General features: G+C 36.4%; 2 protein-coding genes across 5 annotated transcripts; both read right to left on the reverse strand.

Moving 5' to 3' along the window:
• Nucleotides 1-3,894: 3,894 nt before the first annotated feature.
• LOC128011390 (G protein pathway suppressor 2) lies at nucleotides 3,895-11,227 on the reverse strand. 4 transcript variants are annotated; one of them, XM_052593720.1, is made up of 13 exons: nucleotides 11,079-11,171; nucleotides 10,700-10,770; nucleotides 10,249-10,366; nucleotides 9,993-10,102; nucleotides 9,777-9,889; nucleotides 8,094-8,173; nucleotides 7,888-7,967; nucleotides 7,544-7,718; nucleotides 7,308-7,391; nucleotides 6,420-6,496; nucleotides 6,214-6,309; nucleotides 5,975-6,058; nucleotides 3,895-4,587 (listed from the first exon to the last, which is right to left on the reverse strand). In XM_052593720.1, the coding sequence occupies exons 2-13, from the start codon at nucleotides 10,700-10,702 to the stop codon at nucleotides 4,495-4,497; spliced, it is 1,113 nt and encodes a 370-aa protein (XP_052449680.1). In that variant the 5' UTR covers nucleotides 10,703-10,770; nucleotides 11,079-11,171; the 3' UTR covers nucleotides 3,895-4,494. The 4 variants fall into 4 exon arrangements, with proteins under 4 accessions (XP_052449680.1, XP_052449689.1, XP_052449707.1 ...); XM_052593729.1 differs by having other exon boundaries at nucleotides 10,700-10,723; nucleotides 11,079-11,170; XM_052593747.1 differs by lacking the exon at nucleotides 10,700-10,770 and having other exon boundaries at nucleotides 11,079-11,227.
• A 2,024-nt stretch (nucleotides 11,228-13,251) lies between these two features.
• LOC128011411 (gamma-aminobutyric acid receptor-associated protein-like) lies at nucleotides 13,252-15,406 on the reverse strand. Its single transcript, XM_052593760.1, has 4 exons — nucleotides 15,151-15,406; nucleotides 14,411-14,489; nucleotides 14,191-14,309; nucleotides 13,252-14,054 (listed from the first exon to the last, which is right to left on the reverse strand). Exons 1-4 carry the CDS (start codon nucleotides 15,238-15,240, stop codon nucleotides 13,971-13,973), a joined length of 372 nt encoding a protein of 123 aa, XP_052449720.1. The 5' UTR covers nucleotides 15,241-15,406; the 3' UTR covers nucleotides 13,252-13,970.
• Nucleotides 15,407-15,658: the final 252 nt, after the last annotated feature.

Here is a 15,658-nt window from a genome sequence, read left to right on the forward strand (position 1 = left end):
ACATAATGAAACTTTGTTACTAATTATTGTATTTCCTTTGCTATGTGCACACTTAATTGCTGATGATTTGTTGTATTAAATTTTGAGAAATTAATTATTATGATGTCAAAGACTATCTTTGCCTATACATCACTTAGTACATCATTCCAAATGACATAGCTAAGGTTTTACACAACTTCATGTTTTGTTATTAATTTTTCACCAAAAAAGGAAAAATTATGACGATCGACTGTATAAATCTAGTTGTGAAAAAAAAATGTAAACATTAAATTAGTACCTTTTTTTCTGATGATGCTTCAAAGAAAGGCAAGCTTACTGGTGTGCACGTGTTTGTGTGTAAGGGAACATTCGAGAAAATCTCTAAGACGTCAGCTAAAAATCGCCTGATTTTGATGTTTTGGAATTTCTCTCTGTTAAAAGAAAAATCTGATAATTATACAAAATTCACTTTATTTTGTTTATAGTGTGTGCCCTTTATTCAAGCAAACAGAAATAACCTGTAAACTCTTACATTTATGTAACCTCAATAGGCACTTTTTCCCAACCTTTGAAAAGACACTCAGAAATATCATTGTACAGTAAATTGAATTTTTTTGTGTGTGTAAATGTTGTGTAATTTTATTTCTAGCATATATTTTCATTAATAGCATTGACTTTGTATGTTTGTTTAAAGTATATTTAGAAAAAATGAATTCTAGCTTATCAGTATTTTTACTGTAATAGAATCGATTTGTCAAAATGTTCAGTATTGAACATTCAAACCCAAAACTTGAAATTAAATAAATTCTAGTGATAGTTACAATAAATTATAAACCCTATGTCACATCACATTTTCTCTCCAAAAGAGTAATTCTGACAAGCAGTTAACATAATAGCATAAAATTAACCAAAGAAAAGCTTGAATGACTGCATAACATAAGAAAAAAATAATTAATCTCATAATATGTTTAAATCAAAAGGAAATGAGGAAATGTATAATAGAAAAACTCTCCATATCACAAAATGGCTGACGCATTTTCAACTGCACAACTTTAATTTTCTATTATGCAAATAAAATCATAAATCTATAACAATCCGAAATAAATAATCACTAAAAATCATAATTCGGAGATAATAGTAAGATTCAACATCGTTTTTCCTTGTGTCTCATCACAGGTCTTATCAAGCACATGTCACTTAGCAGTTAGCAATCAGGAACCTCTGCCCAAACCAAGGATAAAAATATTAAAACCAGGATGATATATCTCCAAAATTGAATAAATAAATGTCAAAGCGAACAATATTAAATCAGATTTGCTGATAAACAAAAACATTTATGCAAAGCTCATATACAGGTCAGCTACTGTACCCACCTGTTAATGTTTGGAGCTTCAGTCCTACAACTCGAAATAAAGTTCTCAAATCCCGAAGATGAAGTCGAAGGATATGCGTAATCCATCTCGTAAATTAATTGCATTTAACGGAGCGCGAATATTGATAATATTCATCTGTTTGAGACAGAAAGGTGGCTATGTGGGTTTATGAAGAGAAATTGACAAATAAGAGCAAAAAACGTCATGAAGGGGGGTCAAGGGACAACCAATAGTTTTTCGTACGCCTTTTTAAATATATGGATGAACCGCATACGCTCGAGAATACCCGGGAATATATTTTCGCCCTATAACATAAATGACTACAACTTTGAAACATGTCAACAACTAAATCCAAAACACTGGCAAAATACGACATTGAGTAAAATGTAAAGACAAAAATATTTGTACTCGAATACTGTCACTTACTTGATTTATAGGAAGACAGAACTCGAAAAAAAAAAAAAAAAACACAAACAAACCATAACCTTCGGTACCAAATGATGCGGTGTTTTCCTACCAAGAGACGAAGATTCAGACTCATTCAATGGTTACCAATGCACTTTCATTTTGACCCATCTGGTTTAAAAAAAACAAACTGTTATAATTAGTAATACACCAAGAATTCCATTTCTTTTGCTGTCGATACATTTATTTCTGTTGTTTTTCTAAAGGAGCCCATCTTCCTTGAGTCAGTAGAGGTTTCTCTCTCTCTCTCTCACTCACTCACACTCCCTCCCTTCTTGCTCTCTCATACCGGCTGAAACTGCTTTGTCAACTTCCGCCCTGCTGTCTTACCAGTGGACGCTGGCCTGCATACAAAACCTCCCAGCCATTTCAATGTCCTATACATTCTGCATTTTCCTTCTCATTCAAAAATCATGCTTACAGTCAAATGTTCTCTTCTTCTAACGTCTTGTTTGTACTCGGATCTCACATTTTGCAGCTCTCTCATTCTCTTCCGATGAGCTGAATCTTCCCGCCCGTTTGGTCACATGTGGTCTCCCACGTCACTGTCCTGATTTGACTAACTGACCCAGCATCACACTAAATTAAACACACACAGAACAAACACAACACTGTGAGAGATGTGATGAACAAATGGCTTTCGTTTGAGTCTGATATAACAGCTGAAGAAGTGTTGAGCAGTTTCACTTTTGATTTTTTTTGCTTTTCAAAGAGTTGACCAATGTGCTGCACTAAATGAACTCTTGAGGTTTGGTTTTTTCGGGACAGATTCAAAAGGAAACTGTGACTGTACAGCTGTTTCAGAGACGTGATCATCTCGGATTATCGCATACGAGCTCACAACGAAATGTGATCATTGTTATTCACTGAGCCTTTATTTCTTCAAGAAGCTTGGTTTATGTAATCTTGAAGGTAAATAGGTCAGAGTCACATAATTCTCATTCTCACTTTGACTTACTCTTTTGATAGTTTGAGACAGAGGGCAGTTTGAGACAGAAAACAGCTGAGGCCAACAGTAAGTGGGCGGGCCGGAGGTGAATCAGCAGCTAAATTTGTATTTGCTCTCTTTCACACAATCACATCTCTTAATTCCCACTCTTTTTCTGCATGCATATACGGACACATTTTTTTTTATGGCAGATACTCAATTAATTCATACTTACACATAATCACAAACATTCAAGACAAAAAAATAGTTTTCTCTTTAACTTAATCTCATCTTTGAAATGCAACCACAATAAGCTGTCTCTCAGACCCTTTAGAAAATGCCATTACTGTAAAAGCAGTGGTTCAGAAAGGAAGGCAGACCAGTCCCAACCAACATGACTTCCTTCATTACTTCCTGCCAAGTTTTTAGTGGTTTTTGAGAGGACTATTTGGAAAGCCTCTGATGGCTAACCACACACTAACTTCCATGGCATTTTATTAAACAGTACTCTTTTCAGGTGACCTCATAACTTGACAAAACTACGGTTTACCCAGAAATAAACATTGTCATTATTTTCTTACCCTCATTTCATTCCAAACATTTTTCTTCTATGAAACAAAAGATCTGTGTTCCATAAAACAAGGTCACGTTTTGAGAACACGAGGGTAAGTGATGAGTTTTTTATTAATCCCTTGGACAATTAAAAAAAAAGTGATTTACTTCTAATGGCTTCAGAATACGAGAGATTCATGAGTTATGAATATGGGAAAGCTGTAAATTTATCTATCTATCTAAAAAAAAAAAAAGTCCTTCAGCTTACAATAGTCTATTCCTAATGTCTTAAACTGAAGGGAAATGTAGGAAAGGACAGACTTAAAAGTTTATCATGCTTTCAAGATGTCGAAGTGCTATGTGGTCAACAGTACTGGGGATTTCCACAGTATTTAGGAGAAACAGCCTAAAAAAAACCCCCCAACAGATTATTGAACTTAGATTAACTAAATTGTTAAGAGAGTGGTGAATTAATTTAGGTATTTACATAAGCCAATATCAAAACACACTCCCACCCAACCACATAATTCATTGACACTAAAAAGAATAATAAACACCAAAGAAAAATATAAATAAAAAGATGACAAGTCAAAAATATATTTTTTTTCCCACACAGCTTTTTATTTAGGATTTTAACAAGTTCTTTTAAACAGATTATTAATAATATTCATATTTTTAAGTGCAGTTTTGTGAAATTCAGTCGGTTGGCTAAAAACGTCACATTTGCAATTTAAAATCATATGAAAATATTATTTTCCAGCTCTTTGAAGTTGGGAAAAGGTGTATTCATCAAATGTTAATGCAAGTTATAGAGAGCACAGAGTGGGAGATCTGTTACAGAACATGGAAATAAAATTTAGTCTGTTCCTATATTGTTTAGTTAGTTTTAAAACCAGATTTAATTTTAGTTGTGCCATTTAGTGGTAGTATTATAATGTTACTAATGTTGGCACAGCTGAAGAAACTTTCAGACACATCCCACTGTAATAATGAAATATGGCATACCCTGTTGCAAAGGGAAGTCTAACAGCTTAAGAATAACAGAGAAAATGGCCTAATACAGTCATGTGTTCTATATCGTAACACTTTGATGCCAAGTGTTGTGCGCTATGTAGCTTTAATCCAAAAGGCTCCAAAGTGTTAGTGGCAGATCTTATCTTCACAGCCTTACATTCTGCATTAGACTGAAATTAAAATCTATTTGCTATGGTGGTAAAACCTCTGCCCTGACTGGCTGTGAGAAAGGTAGGTGTGGCGAGGGCTTGGTTGAGAAGAGCTTTGAAATGTAGCCTGTACAACAAAAGGAGAAACAAAACAGAATGTCAATTTCCTTATACAGATCTTAATCAAACACTAAATCATGGTTTCTACATGGTTTAAACAATATCCTATACCAAAAAAAAGCACTGCATCACTGAAATTTCTGGTGGTGTAAAATTTATTCTGAAGCAATATTTTATCTGTTCTACTAGCTTTTACATTCATCTGCATATTTTTATACTAACCTCAGGTTGTTATTTACCTTTACAAAAGCCATTTTTTAAACCTTATTAAAATGTATGCATCATATTTCATGTCAAATTCTTACAATTGATCAATAGATTAAATTTACATTAAGGCTCTACACCAAACAAATTAAATAATTTACATTGCACAATTACAACTGCAAGGAATTATGTTATGAGATTAAAGTTTTAAATACAATAATGAATATTCAAATTAGAAATGCTGGGGGGGGGGGGGGGGGTACATACTTTTAAACATAGAAAATGCGGCAGTAGGTGGTGGTGTCAAGTCACATAATGGAGTCATTGAGTCATTCAGTTACCTGACTTGTTCAAAACACTGAATCATTCAGTAATAAAACACCGCTGCCTGCTTGGAGATTGCGCAATACTTCTGCTGTGATCTCGGTTTGGACGTTGGAACTATTTTAGTTGGTGAAATGTGTGTTTATGTTGAATGCAATAAAATAAGAACAATCATTTTTGTGTTTCGATGCTTCACTGGTTATTTTTTGTCGCTTAAGTTTTAATCAGGCAATTTGTCCTGAAACATTTGTCCTTTGAAACTTTTATCTAGCTAGGAGGCTGAACAGCTAACTGTAGCATGCAGTAACTACACAGAGCCATTGTTCACTGACAACCTGCGCAAAAACAAGATCATATTTTACGCAGCTTATGGGGTCAGAAATCTGAAATCATTTGAAATACTATACACACACACACACACACACACACACACACACACACACACACATTACCATTCAAAATTTGAGGTTGGAAAGATTTATTTTTTTTACTTGTTTTTTTAAAAAGAAGTCTTTCATGCTAGCCAAAGCTGCATTTATTTGATCAAAAATACAGTAATGCTTTGAAATATAATAATGAAAAATTACCGTTTTCTACTTTAATATATTTTTTAATGTAATTTATTCTTCTGATGGAAAAGCTTAATTTTCAGCAGCCATCACAGCCAAACAGTCGGGCTGCTTAGTATTTCTGTAGAAACTGTGATCTTATATAACATACATATGTTATACATTATGTGATATACACACAAATGTTTCCAGGATTCTTTAATGAATATAAAGTCCAAAAAAACAGTATTTATATATTAAGGAAATGTACATACATGCTATATATAAAAAGGTATACTTGGTTTGGACAGAACTCACCGCATGTGCTTGTTGTGAGGGCGTTCCATGTGTGAACGCACCTGGAGAAGCTGGTCTTGGTGGATGAGCATACGGCAAGCCAGACTGTCCAAAAAAAATAATAATAAAAAAAATAAGACATCAATCCCCAAAACATAACAAGTAATCATGCTATTTAAGGCTAAAAATCAATTAATTGCAAATTAATGCAGCAGGAAGACTAAGTTAATACAGATTTGATTAATTGGCTTGGCTCTGACCTTGCCAGGAGGGATCTGGACAGCAATAGAAGCAGTAGGCAGCAAACCTGCAGCGCTTACATGCAGAGCCTGTGGATGCATGGGCCTCAATGGACTCTGAAAACACAAATATGGTAATGTTTACACAAACATATGGATCCAGTGACACTCTGCGCTCAGCTGTCCTTTCTTTGTTCCCAGTCTACATCCTGACCAGCCCTACTTACAGAGTCTGTGAAGCCCGACTGCTGGTTAGCATGCTCCAACTGTTTCTGCAGGGGAATCCCAGCGCTGGGGATATAACCTGGAATGAAAGTAGTAATACAGAAGGATTGTGAAGGTGTCTGCAAAAAGACGAAGGGGAAAACAATTATGGGGGGCAGGCCCTGTTAAAAAGCTTACTGAGCTGCCTTGCCTTCAATCTGATCACAAAATACAAACAATAAAAGTTCTGCTCTTTCATGTGGTGTGAGATCACTATATTCAGTTCAAGAGGCACGTGAATCAATCATCTATTTTTTCTATAGGTTCCAGCACAAGATAGACATGAATGAATATAAGTAGACATGTTGAAAAGAAAAAAAAAACAGGGCCAAAATTAAATGAACGTCTCTTGAAGGCTGGAAGTGCGATCCAATGCAGTGTGCATGAAGCACAGACTTTTTTTAAAGCCACAGAAAGACAGACATTTTGCTGAAAATTTAAACAGCCTAGGATGAACTCATTATGTACATTAACAATAATTTGGGATAAACATAATGGAATTTAATGGAAAAGATGAGAGTGGTGCTCCGTGGCACGGCAGCATTTTGAACAGCACTGAGTCGCAGCTGGGATCCGTGGACAGTCGCTGGTGGTGCCGCTGAGTGTGTACACTCACACAAATCAATGTGTTCGAATTTTAAAACTGTGGTGTAGCGCTTCTCATCCAGTGAGTGAGATGACTAAGACTGGATTAGCCTCTTGTTTCAAAGGTGCAATTGTCAAAGATGACTTTTAGAAGAAGACACCGCAAGCTACACTGGTAGTTTGTTCTTTATCACTGACGAGGGAAGGGGAGAGGGCCTAGGTTCAAGAGTCAAGGTTCACTACTGACAAAGACACATTACACACACCTGGCTGAGAGGTGAAGTGACTGTGGACCGCATAACCTTGCTGTTGATGGGGCAAGTACTGCATGGTCTGGAATGCTGATGCACCTGGAAACAGAAAAACAACACACCACAAATGTACACCCTGTTCAAGAATACAACAAGAAAATGAACATAAGAACCTTTTGAGTCTTACAAGCAAACAATAACACATATCCACATCTAATCATAAGAACTGAGGGACAGTACAAACAAGGTACCTCTAAGTTGTGAACCACTGGCATAATTGGCTGGCACCGGCTGACTGGAGGCAAAAGGTGATGTATGCTGCGACTGGGTGACTCCATAGGGGCTATGACTCGGCTGGGCTCCAGAGTACTGGCCATGCTCTGTTCCAGCTGCACTGAATCCTGGCTGAGACTGGAAATGACGCGTCTGAAAAGGTGGCAAGCAACCAATATTTTTTTAATGTACAAGCACACACACACACCAAAAAATATCCAATCTGTGAGTGGTAGTTGAACTGGGTGTCCCTCATTGTAAAAAAAAGTTTTGTTCGTTTCAGGTATAAACAGATTGATTTACATTAAAATATCACACTCACAGGAATGACTGGAGACTGGAAGAGCTGTTTACTGCGTTCCCCAAGAAGAGCACCAGGACGCCCATGACTAGACTGCCCTGCTATGTGAAAACAAGTGGTGGAGCAAAATGAAGTCATTATTGAAGGGCAACTCTAGTAGAGTCTAAATGACAGTTACAGCTTTATACTTCTTTGACAGACCACTGAAGAAGCCAAATAGCGGTCACCTTGCATGCTGAGAAGGTGCGGCCCACTGTGGATGGCCATGTTTGGCTGGTATGTTGCCGAGGTCAGAGTTGTCATGTCACTGTTAATATATTAAACATGATAAACTGATTAGCAAACATGTCATTTTCAAAATCTGACAGCTTTGGATAATAATCCCCCCTCCCCCTTTTGGGTGAAGTCGCAGTATTTAATTTTGGAATCTTTTGTAATATTATATATAATATTTTCTGTGCATCACTGCTGAATAAAAGCATTTAAAGAAAAAAAAAACTACTGAATAGTGGGGTGTGTGTATATTATATATATTATACACAAAGCCATTGTTCTCTGACAAGATAGGCGTAATCAATTAATCTGTGATTATGAACGTGATATTGGCTAATTTTCAGTGAACTTTGGCTCTGTGAAGTGAATGACGCTCAATCTGAAAGCAGGTGATGGTGATTTACTACTAATCACAGCAGCAGCTTTACTGACAATCGTATGTGATAAATTGCACAGCCCTACTAGACGATCTGTACAGACCAGATCCCACAGTTCGGCACACATGTGATTCGCGGAATAACTGTTAACCATCACAGAGTGGAAGTTTATCATTTGCATGTGTTTTGTCTTGACACTTTACACATGAAAGCAAATTTTATCTATTCAAGTGGAAGAGAGAGACCTCGAATCGGAACTCACGCATTGTTTTCTGTGCACAGATCCAAAGCACTCGCACACACACACACACACAGAGAGGATGCAATTCAGACGAGAACACCAAATTGATTCCTCTTTCACATCTCTTTGTGCTTGAACGAACACATACACACAAAGCTGTTAAAATACCCATTTTAGCAAGTATTCAGGTAAACACGTCTGCTGTGTCTTAAGGGACTGTAAACACCTGAGAAAGAAGTCGGATGTGTATCAGTATTAGGTCCATGCATTTGGTCTTAAAGAGACAGCAACCCATAAATAGCTGCTTCTGTCTGCTAATCAAACAACACCAAAGTTTTAACAAAGCTTCCTCTGTATTTAAGTTGTGCAGTGAGCACTATTGTGTTATTTTACACTTATTTTTCTGCACCTGAATACTACTGTTACTGGCTTTATTTGTAACTGTGTTATGTTGTATGCATCAATGCTTGTAATTTGTGTAATTGTTATGGTTTTGTTACTGACTTTTATTAGTTAAGCGGGAAGTTTTTGCAGTGGTATAGAAGTACTTAAACTAAGCTTTTAGTAATAAGTATTAATAAACGAAAAACAAACTTTTTTTTAGCTGATGTGAAAAATGATCTGATCTGACACTCAAAATCCATAAAATGATCAGAACCGTGAGTTTTGTGATCCATTGCACTACTAGTTAAATCTATTTGTGACCGGTTCATTAGGTAGTCAAATATAGCTCCATAGAACTGTGAAGGACTTATATCTAGGGTATAACTATATCAAGTAGATATTCATTTTACTTGTAGACAGTGCTGGCAGTATTTTTTTTTTTAATCTGTTTTATTTTTGTGCTGTTGTTTTGAAAATCTAATAAAAAGAAGAAAAAAAAAAAGAGAGCAGGTTTTGGGTATCAGACAACGGTGCTGATTAGACAAATTGGATAGTATCAGGTCTCTAGGGATGGATAAACTTATGCTTGGAGACTTAATTTTTCCATCTGACTATGTCAGGTTTCTTTTCCATACCTCTGTTCCTTCCGACGTCTTTTCTCCTCCTCATGTAGGACTTTCTTCAGCTGCAGAAAAAGCTGGTGCTTCTCCTCTTGAAGACCCTGCAGCTTCACTCCCATCTTCATAATCTAAAGAGAGAGAAATATAGGGCTGGTCAGGAGTCCTGAGACATAATCTTACATCACTTGTAAATAATCCAAGTATTAGAATGAAGCAATTATACAGATGCACCTGCTCTTTTGTTTCCTCTAAGGACATTCTCTCCTCCATCTCTTTCTTCCTCTTCCTCTCTTCTTCTTCTTTTAGTTTCTGCTCCATCATTTTGTCCACCTCTTCCTCCTCTGAGAAAAACAATTGATAACTGATCACAAAGTGCACACAATCAACAACCCTATAATTCAAACAAAGCAACGGAGAGCAACATGAGCATGGACATTTTTTTATTTAATGTAGTAAAAAATAATAAACAGTGGATCCCTGGACTCACCTTGTCTCTTCCGCTCCCTCTCTCTCATAATGTGCTTATGTAAGGCACGTGCCATAGCATTGGACAGTTTGGGCCTCTCCAGAAGAGCCGGCATGATAGTAGGGATCGGTGGTGCCAGCTGTAGTCAAGATGTTAGGAAAATATGTTACAACAAAGATCACCATCTACATGTTTAGTCTCTAATGAGTCCGCTGAGATTGAATATAGATTTTAGTGGACTTTTACCACAACTAACATCAGAATAGTCAGTGAGAAACAATTCAAGTCTCGAAATCATTTAACCTTGTAGAATGGCAATGTTAAAAACATTACTGGACCAATAACATTCTTAGTATTGCTGTACAGCACAATTTAGACATTTGACAGGTTCAGAATGACACACCACAAACACAAACTAAAGCAGCTGTCAAAAAGTTGACGAGCCTTGCTAACGTTGTTTAAACCAACTTACCATATCAATTCTAAAAACCAAAGACTACGAGTTAGAGCAAAATATTATTTAGAAGAAAGAGATGTGGTAATCTGAGAAGCAATACAAGGCAACGTTAGCTCTATGAGGACTTCACAAGCTAGCTGACTATGCCTGCAGTAACCAAATTGCTTCGTCAGTTGATTCAGTTAATCTGTTCAAGAAAAATCATCTTTCATACGCATGAATTAATAAAACAAAGTAATTTCAGTAATTTCTATCTGCAGTAAGTTGCATTAACACCCGACCATTAGGCTAGCAGGCTAACGGCTCAAGTGACAGTTTAGTCAGCTAGCTTGCAAAATCTGCGAACTAAATAAAACTCTTGCAGTGACATTCATGGAATCTTCATGTAACGCACTTTTGTCCGTTTCTGAGATTAAAAGAACGCTGAGCTTGTCTGAAGGCTTTCCTTAAGGAAAAATGAACAAGCGTATCAGTAATCAACCAAAATGAAAACGACAGGAAACCCAGTATGACGCACTTCCGCTGTTGTCGTACCTTGATGACGACACGTGTCAATGAGCCCAAAAATGATTCGCTTTTTCCACATATGACAAGTATTATAAGGAATATCATTAAAATAGTCTACTATTATCTAAATAAAAGGTCTATTAGTTAAATTTAGCCTAAGTAAATGTAAATATGTGCCTGTTTTTAAATTGGAAGGCAAAAGTTCAGCGACGCCTAAAACAATACTGAGTTCGAAAAATAAGAAAGGTGTTAAATGCGCTACTATTTGTAAACATTTTAGTGTTTTATTCAAACTTTATTTCTATCTTTTGAGTTTATTTTTCTGTTTTTATACCCCCAACAAATATGTAAATCTTACTTCAGATATTAATTATAAGCATTATTATGAAATTAAACATGCTCAAAATTAAAATATACTTTAACCCATTGTTGTACCCCAAACAATTGTCTAAATCCTCTGCAAAATCCTAATAACTTTTTATATAATTATTATATTTTAAATAATTTATAAATAAAACCTATCTATCTATCTATCTATGTCATCAAAAGTTTATTTATTTCTCTAATTCGATTCAAAAGTGAAACATGTATATTATATTAATTCATTACACACAGACTGGTATATTTCAAATGTTTATTTCTTTTAATTTTGATGATTATAACTGATAACTAAGGAAAATCCCGAATTCATTATCTCAGAAAATTAGAATATTGTGAAATGGTTCAATATTGAAGACACCTGGTGCCACACTCTAATCAGCTTATTAACTCAAAACTCCTGCAAAGGCCTTTAAATGGTCTCTCAGTCTAGTTCGGTGGGCTACACAATCATGGTTAAGACTGCTGACTTGACCAAAAGATGACCATTCACACCTTGCACAAGGAGGGCAAGACATAAAAGGTCATTGCAAAAGAGGCTGGCTGTTCACAGAGCTCTGCATCCAAGCACATTAATAGAGAGGCGAAGAGAAGGAAAAGATGTGGTAGAGAAAAAGTGTACAAGCAATAGGGATAACCACGCCCTGGAGAGGATTGTGAAACAAAACCCATTCAAAAATGTGGGGGAGATTCACAAAGAGTGGACTGCAGCTGTAGTCACTGCTTCAAGAACCACTACGCAGAGACGTATGCATGACATGGGTTTCAGCTGTCACATTCCTTGTGTCAAGTCACTTTTGAACAACAGACAGCGTCAGAAGCGTCTCACTTCAAAAAGGACTGAACTGCTGCTGAGTGGTCCAAAGTTATGCTCTCAGATGAAAGTAAATTTTGCATTTCCTTTAGAAATCAGGGTCCCAGAGTCTGGAGGAAGAGAAGAGAGGCACACAATCCATGTTGCTTGAGGTCCAGTGTAAAGTTTCCACAGTCAGTGATGGTTTGGGTTGCCATGTCATCTGCTGGTGTTGGTCCACTGTGTTTTCTGAGATCAACACAGCCTTATACCGGGAAGTTTTAGAGCACTTCATGATTCCTGCTGCTGACCAACTTTATGGAAATGCAGATTTCATTTCCAACAAGACTTGGCACCTGTACACAGTGACAAAGCTACCAGTATCTGGTTTAAGGACCACGATATCCCTGTTCTTAATTGATCAGCAAACTCACCTGACCTTACCCAGTGCCACAGACTGATCGACTCCATGCCATGCCACATTGCTGCAGTAATTCAGGCAAAATGAGCTCCAATTAAGTACTGAGTGCTCTACATGCGCATACTTTTCATGCTCATACTTTTCAGTTGGCCAAGATTTCTAAAAATCCTTTCTTTGTATTGGTCTTAAGTAATATTCTAATTGTCTGATACTGAATTTGGGATTTTTCCTTAGTTGTCAGTTATAATCAAAATTAAAAGAAATAAACATTTGAAATATATCAGTCTATGTGTACTGAATTAATATAATATATACGTTTCACTTTTTGAATGGAATTAGAGAAATAAATCAACTTTTTGATGATATTCTAATTAAATGACCAGCACCTGTCTGTCTGAACAACATCTATTCTTAGATCTGTGAGAAAAGCATTAAGTCAAGAAGACCCATTAAAGACTGACAAAAGCATCTTTTTACATCAGGTTTATAATGGTGGCAAGCTTAGATTGGTGACCATGACAATTACACACCAAACAAAATAAAAGAAAACACAACAAATCCATAATCCATAATACAAACAAGCCAAAAAAACACTCAATTCATGAACTCCAACCTAATAATAATGATTATAATACAATTGAAACAAAAACGCAATCTCCTACAACTGAAAAAAAAAAAGTATTTTAACAAGTTTATTCAAATAAACAGCAATTCCAACTGATTTTAAAATAATAATTATTGGCAATGGTACACAAACACATTCACACACATTACATGGTATGATAATCCAGTACTATCAGTGATTTTGGTCTGTGCAAAAATGGTGGCTAAAAAAATAAACCAAACCAAAAATTAAAGATTGATTGAATAGCAAAGTGACTACAGAATGCATGTTGGTACTGAGGGAAAGGGAAAAAAGGCTAAGGAGAAGTGAAGAACAAGCTTTTAAGGATATGATTACCAGTAATTCACTGAAAAAGACCAGGACAAATGTTGTATCTGGTCTGTCTAGGAGCAAAGAGGAACTCTTAAAGAGGAAGGAACAATATGCAGGCAGCATAGAGAACAAACAAAAATCATTTATAAACAGATTTGGAGGATATGAAAGTGCATTCAACATGTACACTTCATGTGGCCTAACATACTGATTGTTTTATTTTAAGGAAGGGTAGTGTTGGGCAAGTAAATTAGTTACATATCTCTCTAAAGTCCCCATAGACGCTTTCATCACTGTAGGCAATGTAAAGAAAAAAGTCTTCTTCATGGTGCTCCTACAACACAGAAACAGAGACGAAGAGTTTAGAGATGCTTCGTTCTCGTTGATCAAAAATGACATTTTGTGAATTCTCCTCGCATAAACAAACAGGTGCAAAAGGTTCAGTTAGATCAAACAATAAAAAGATGTACCTGGTAAAGAAGCCCCATAGTGGCTGATGTGGGAGGAATGACGTTGTTGACAAAGAAGAAGAGGGCATCTTCGGCCCTCAAGTGGATCCTTTTCCGAATGAGGAAGTAGAACTGCCCCACTTCAAAAACAATGGGTAAAAAAAGTCAATGCATATCCTTCATATTTTTTATACTATTAAAGATTATACAAAATTATTCTGAATTTTTTAAGTAAGTGAACCTGTCAGGTCAGACGGGACAAGATATTTCTTCTTGTCCAGATCTCCTATTCTGGCTTTGGGAGCTTTCTCTACGATCACCTGTGGAAAACAAATAATAAACACTTCCATGAATGCGAGAATAACAGTATCATTTTTAGTAGCATAATAATGTTATATAATAATGATTTAGGATGAACGATAGAGAATTTTAGGTCACATACCCATTCTAACCAATTTCACAAACTGATATTTGACAGACAGCACATAATGCAACTGAAAATGAATCTAGTGTGAGGGCACATGGCAACGTATTACTGGTAATGGTTATAGCAATTTCATATTCTAGTCATTCTGCCCTCAACTCTGTCAAAACAAGGTTCATTTGAATGATTCGCAGAGACACAAAGCGGTTTACCAGCTCTATCTTTATGTGTAATACGTATTAATGCTATTTTATATCATATATCCTTATAAATATATATTGATTATTTTATTACTTGTACTGTAAACGACGCAATAATAGCGAAGACAGAAGTAACTTACGCTAACACTAGTCCTTTCATATTTGAAGAACAGCTTAAAACGACGATGACAATTCATTTATTAACCACACATCTGCATGATTTCACGTTTATATAAACGAATGACTATTATGACAACGTTTCCCTCATATATTAGCGTTGTCACTGTGTGATGCCTCGGTTTACGTTATCTGTAAGTGTGGGGCCCTGACAAAAAACAACTCGTTTGTCTGACTCACAGGCACTCTGTCCGGGTACTTCTTTCTGATTTTCTCCCCCTCGGACCGTCGCTTCTCAAATGGATGTTCTTCTTTGTACATAAACTTCATTTTCACGGACTGGGAGATTAAATATCTCCTAGAATATCTTCCGTCGACAGTGTTTACAAACTAGCTTAGTTTTTTTTTTCTTTGACAACTGCGTCGGAAGGCGGAGGGATATCCAATCAATAACAAGGCACAAGGGAGGCGGCGCACGTCGCATCACGTCAGCTGCGTAATGACGTCTGCAGTAGTCAGGAGGCCTACATTGCATTACCTGAAAATGCAAAACTTTAAAATAAAATGCCGGCTAAATTTGACAGTTTAGTCATTAGAAACCACAGACCAGTTTCAATTTTAGTGAAAGATTATAGAAAACCCAAGACATGTTACTCGAAAGGGGAAAAACGCAAGCTCAATATGGCCTCTCAATCGCAGAAAGCCCCGCCTTCTGAATCGGATTGTCACGCGTCACTGCAGGTGCCGA

Source organism: Carassius gibelio, chromosome A5, assembly GCF_023724105.1.
Source record: "Carassius gibelio isolate Cgi1373 ecotype wild population from Czech Republic chromosome A5, carGib1.2-hapl.c, whole genome shotgun sequence".
NCBI lineage: Eukaryota > Metazoa > Chordata > Actinopteri > Cypriniformes > Cyprinidae > Carassius > Carassius gibelio.

Bases quoted from the DNA above. Each gene is read 5' to 3' on its own strand.
- LOC128011390 (XM_052593720.1), bottom strand. The intron at 10,103-10,248 runs GTGAGTCCAGGG...TGTTTTTCTCAG, and splicing joins GAGGGAGCGGAAGAGACAAG to AGGAGGAAGAGGTGGACAAA. The intron at 6,059-6,213 runs GTCAGAGCCAAG...TTTTTTGGACAG, and splicing joins TCCAGATCCCTCCTGGCAAG to TCTGGCTTGCCGTATGCTCA.
- LOC128011411 (XM_052593760.1), bottom strand. From the start codon at position 15,240: ATGAAGTTTATGTACAAAGAAGAACATCCATTTGAGAAGCGACGGTCC. The intron at 14,310-14,410 runs GTTCACTTACTT...TTGTTTTTGAAG, and splicing joins TGTCCCGTCTGACCTGACAG to TGGGGCAGTTCTACTTCCTC. The intron at 14,055-14,190 runs GTACATCTTTTT...TCTGTGTTGTAG, and splicing joins CTATGGGGCTTCTTTACCAG to GAGCACCATGAAGAAGACTT.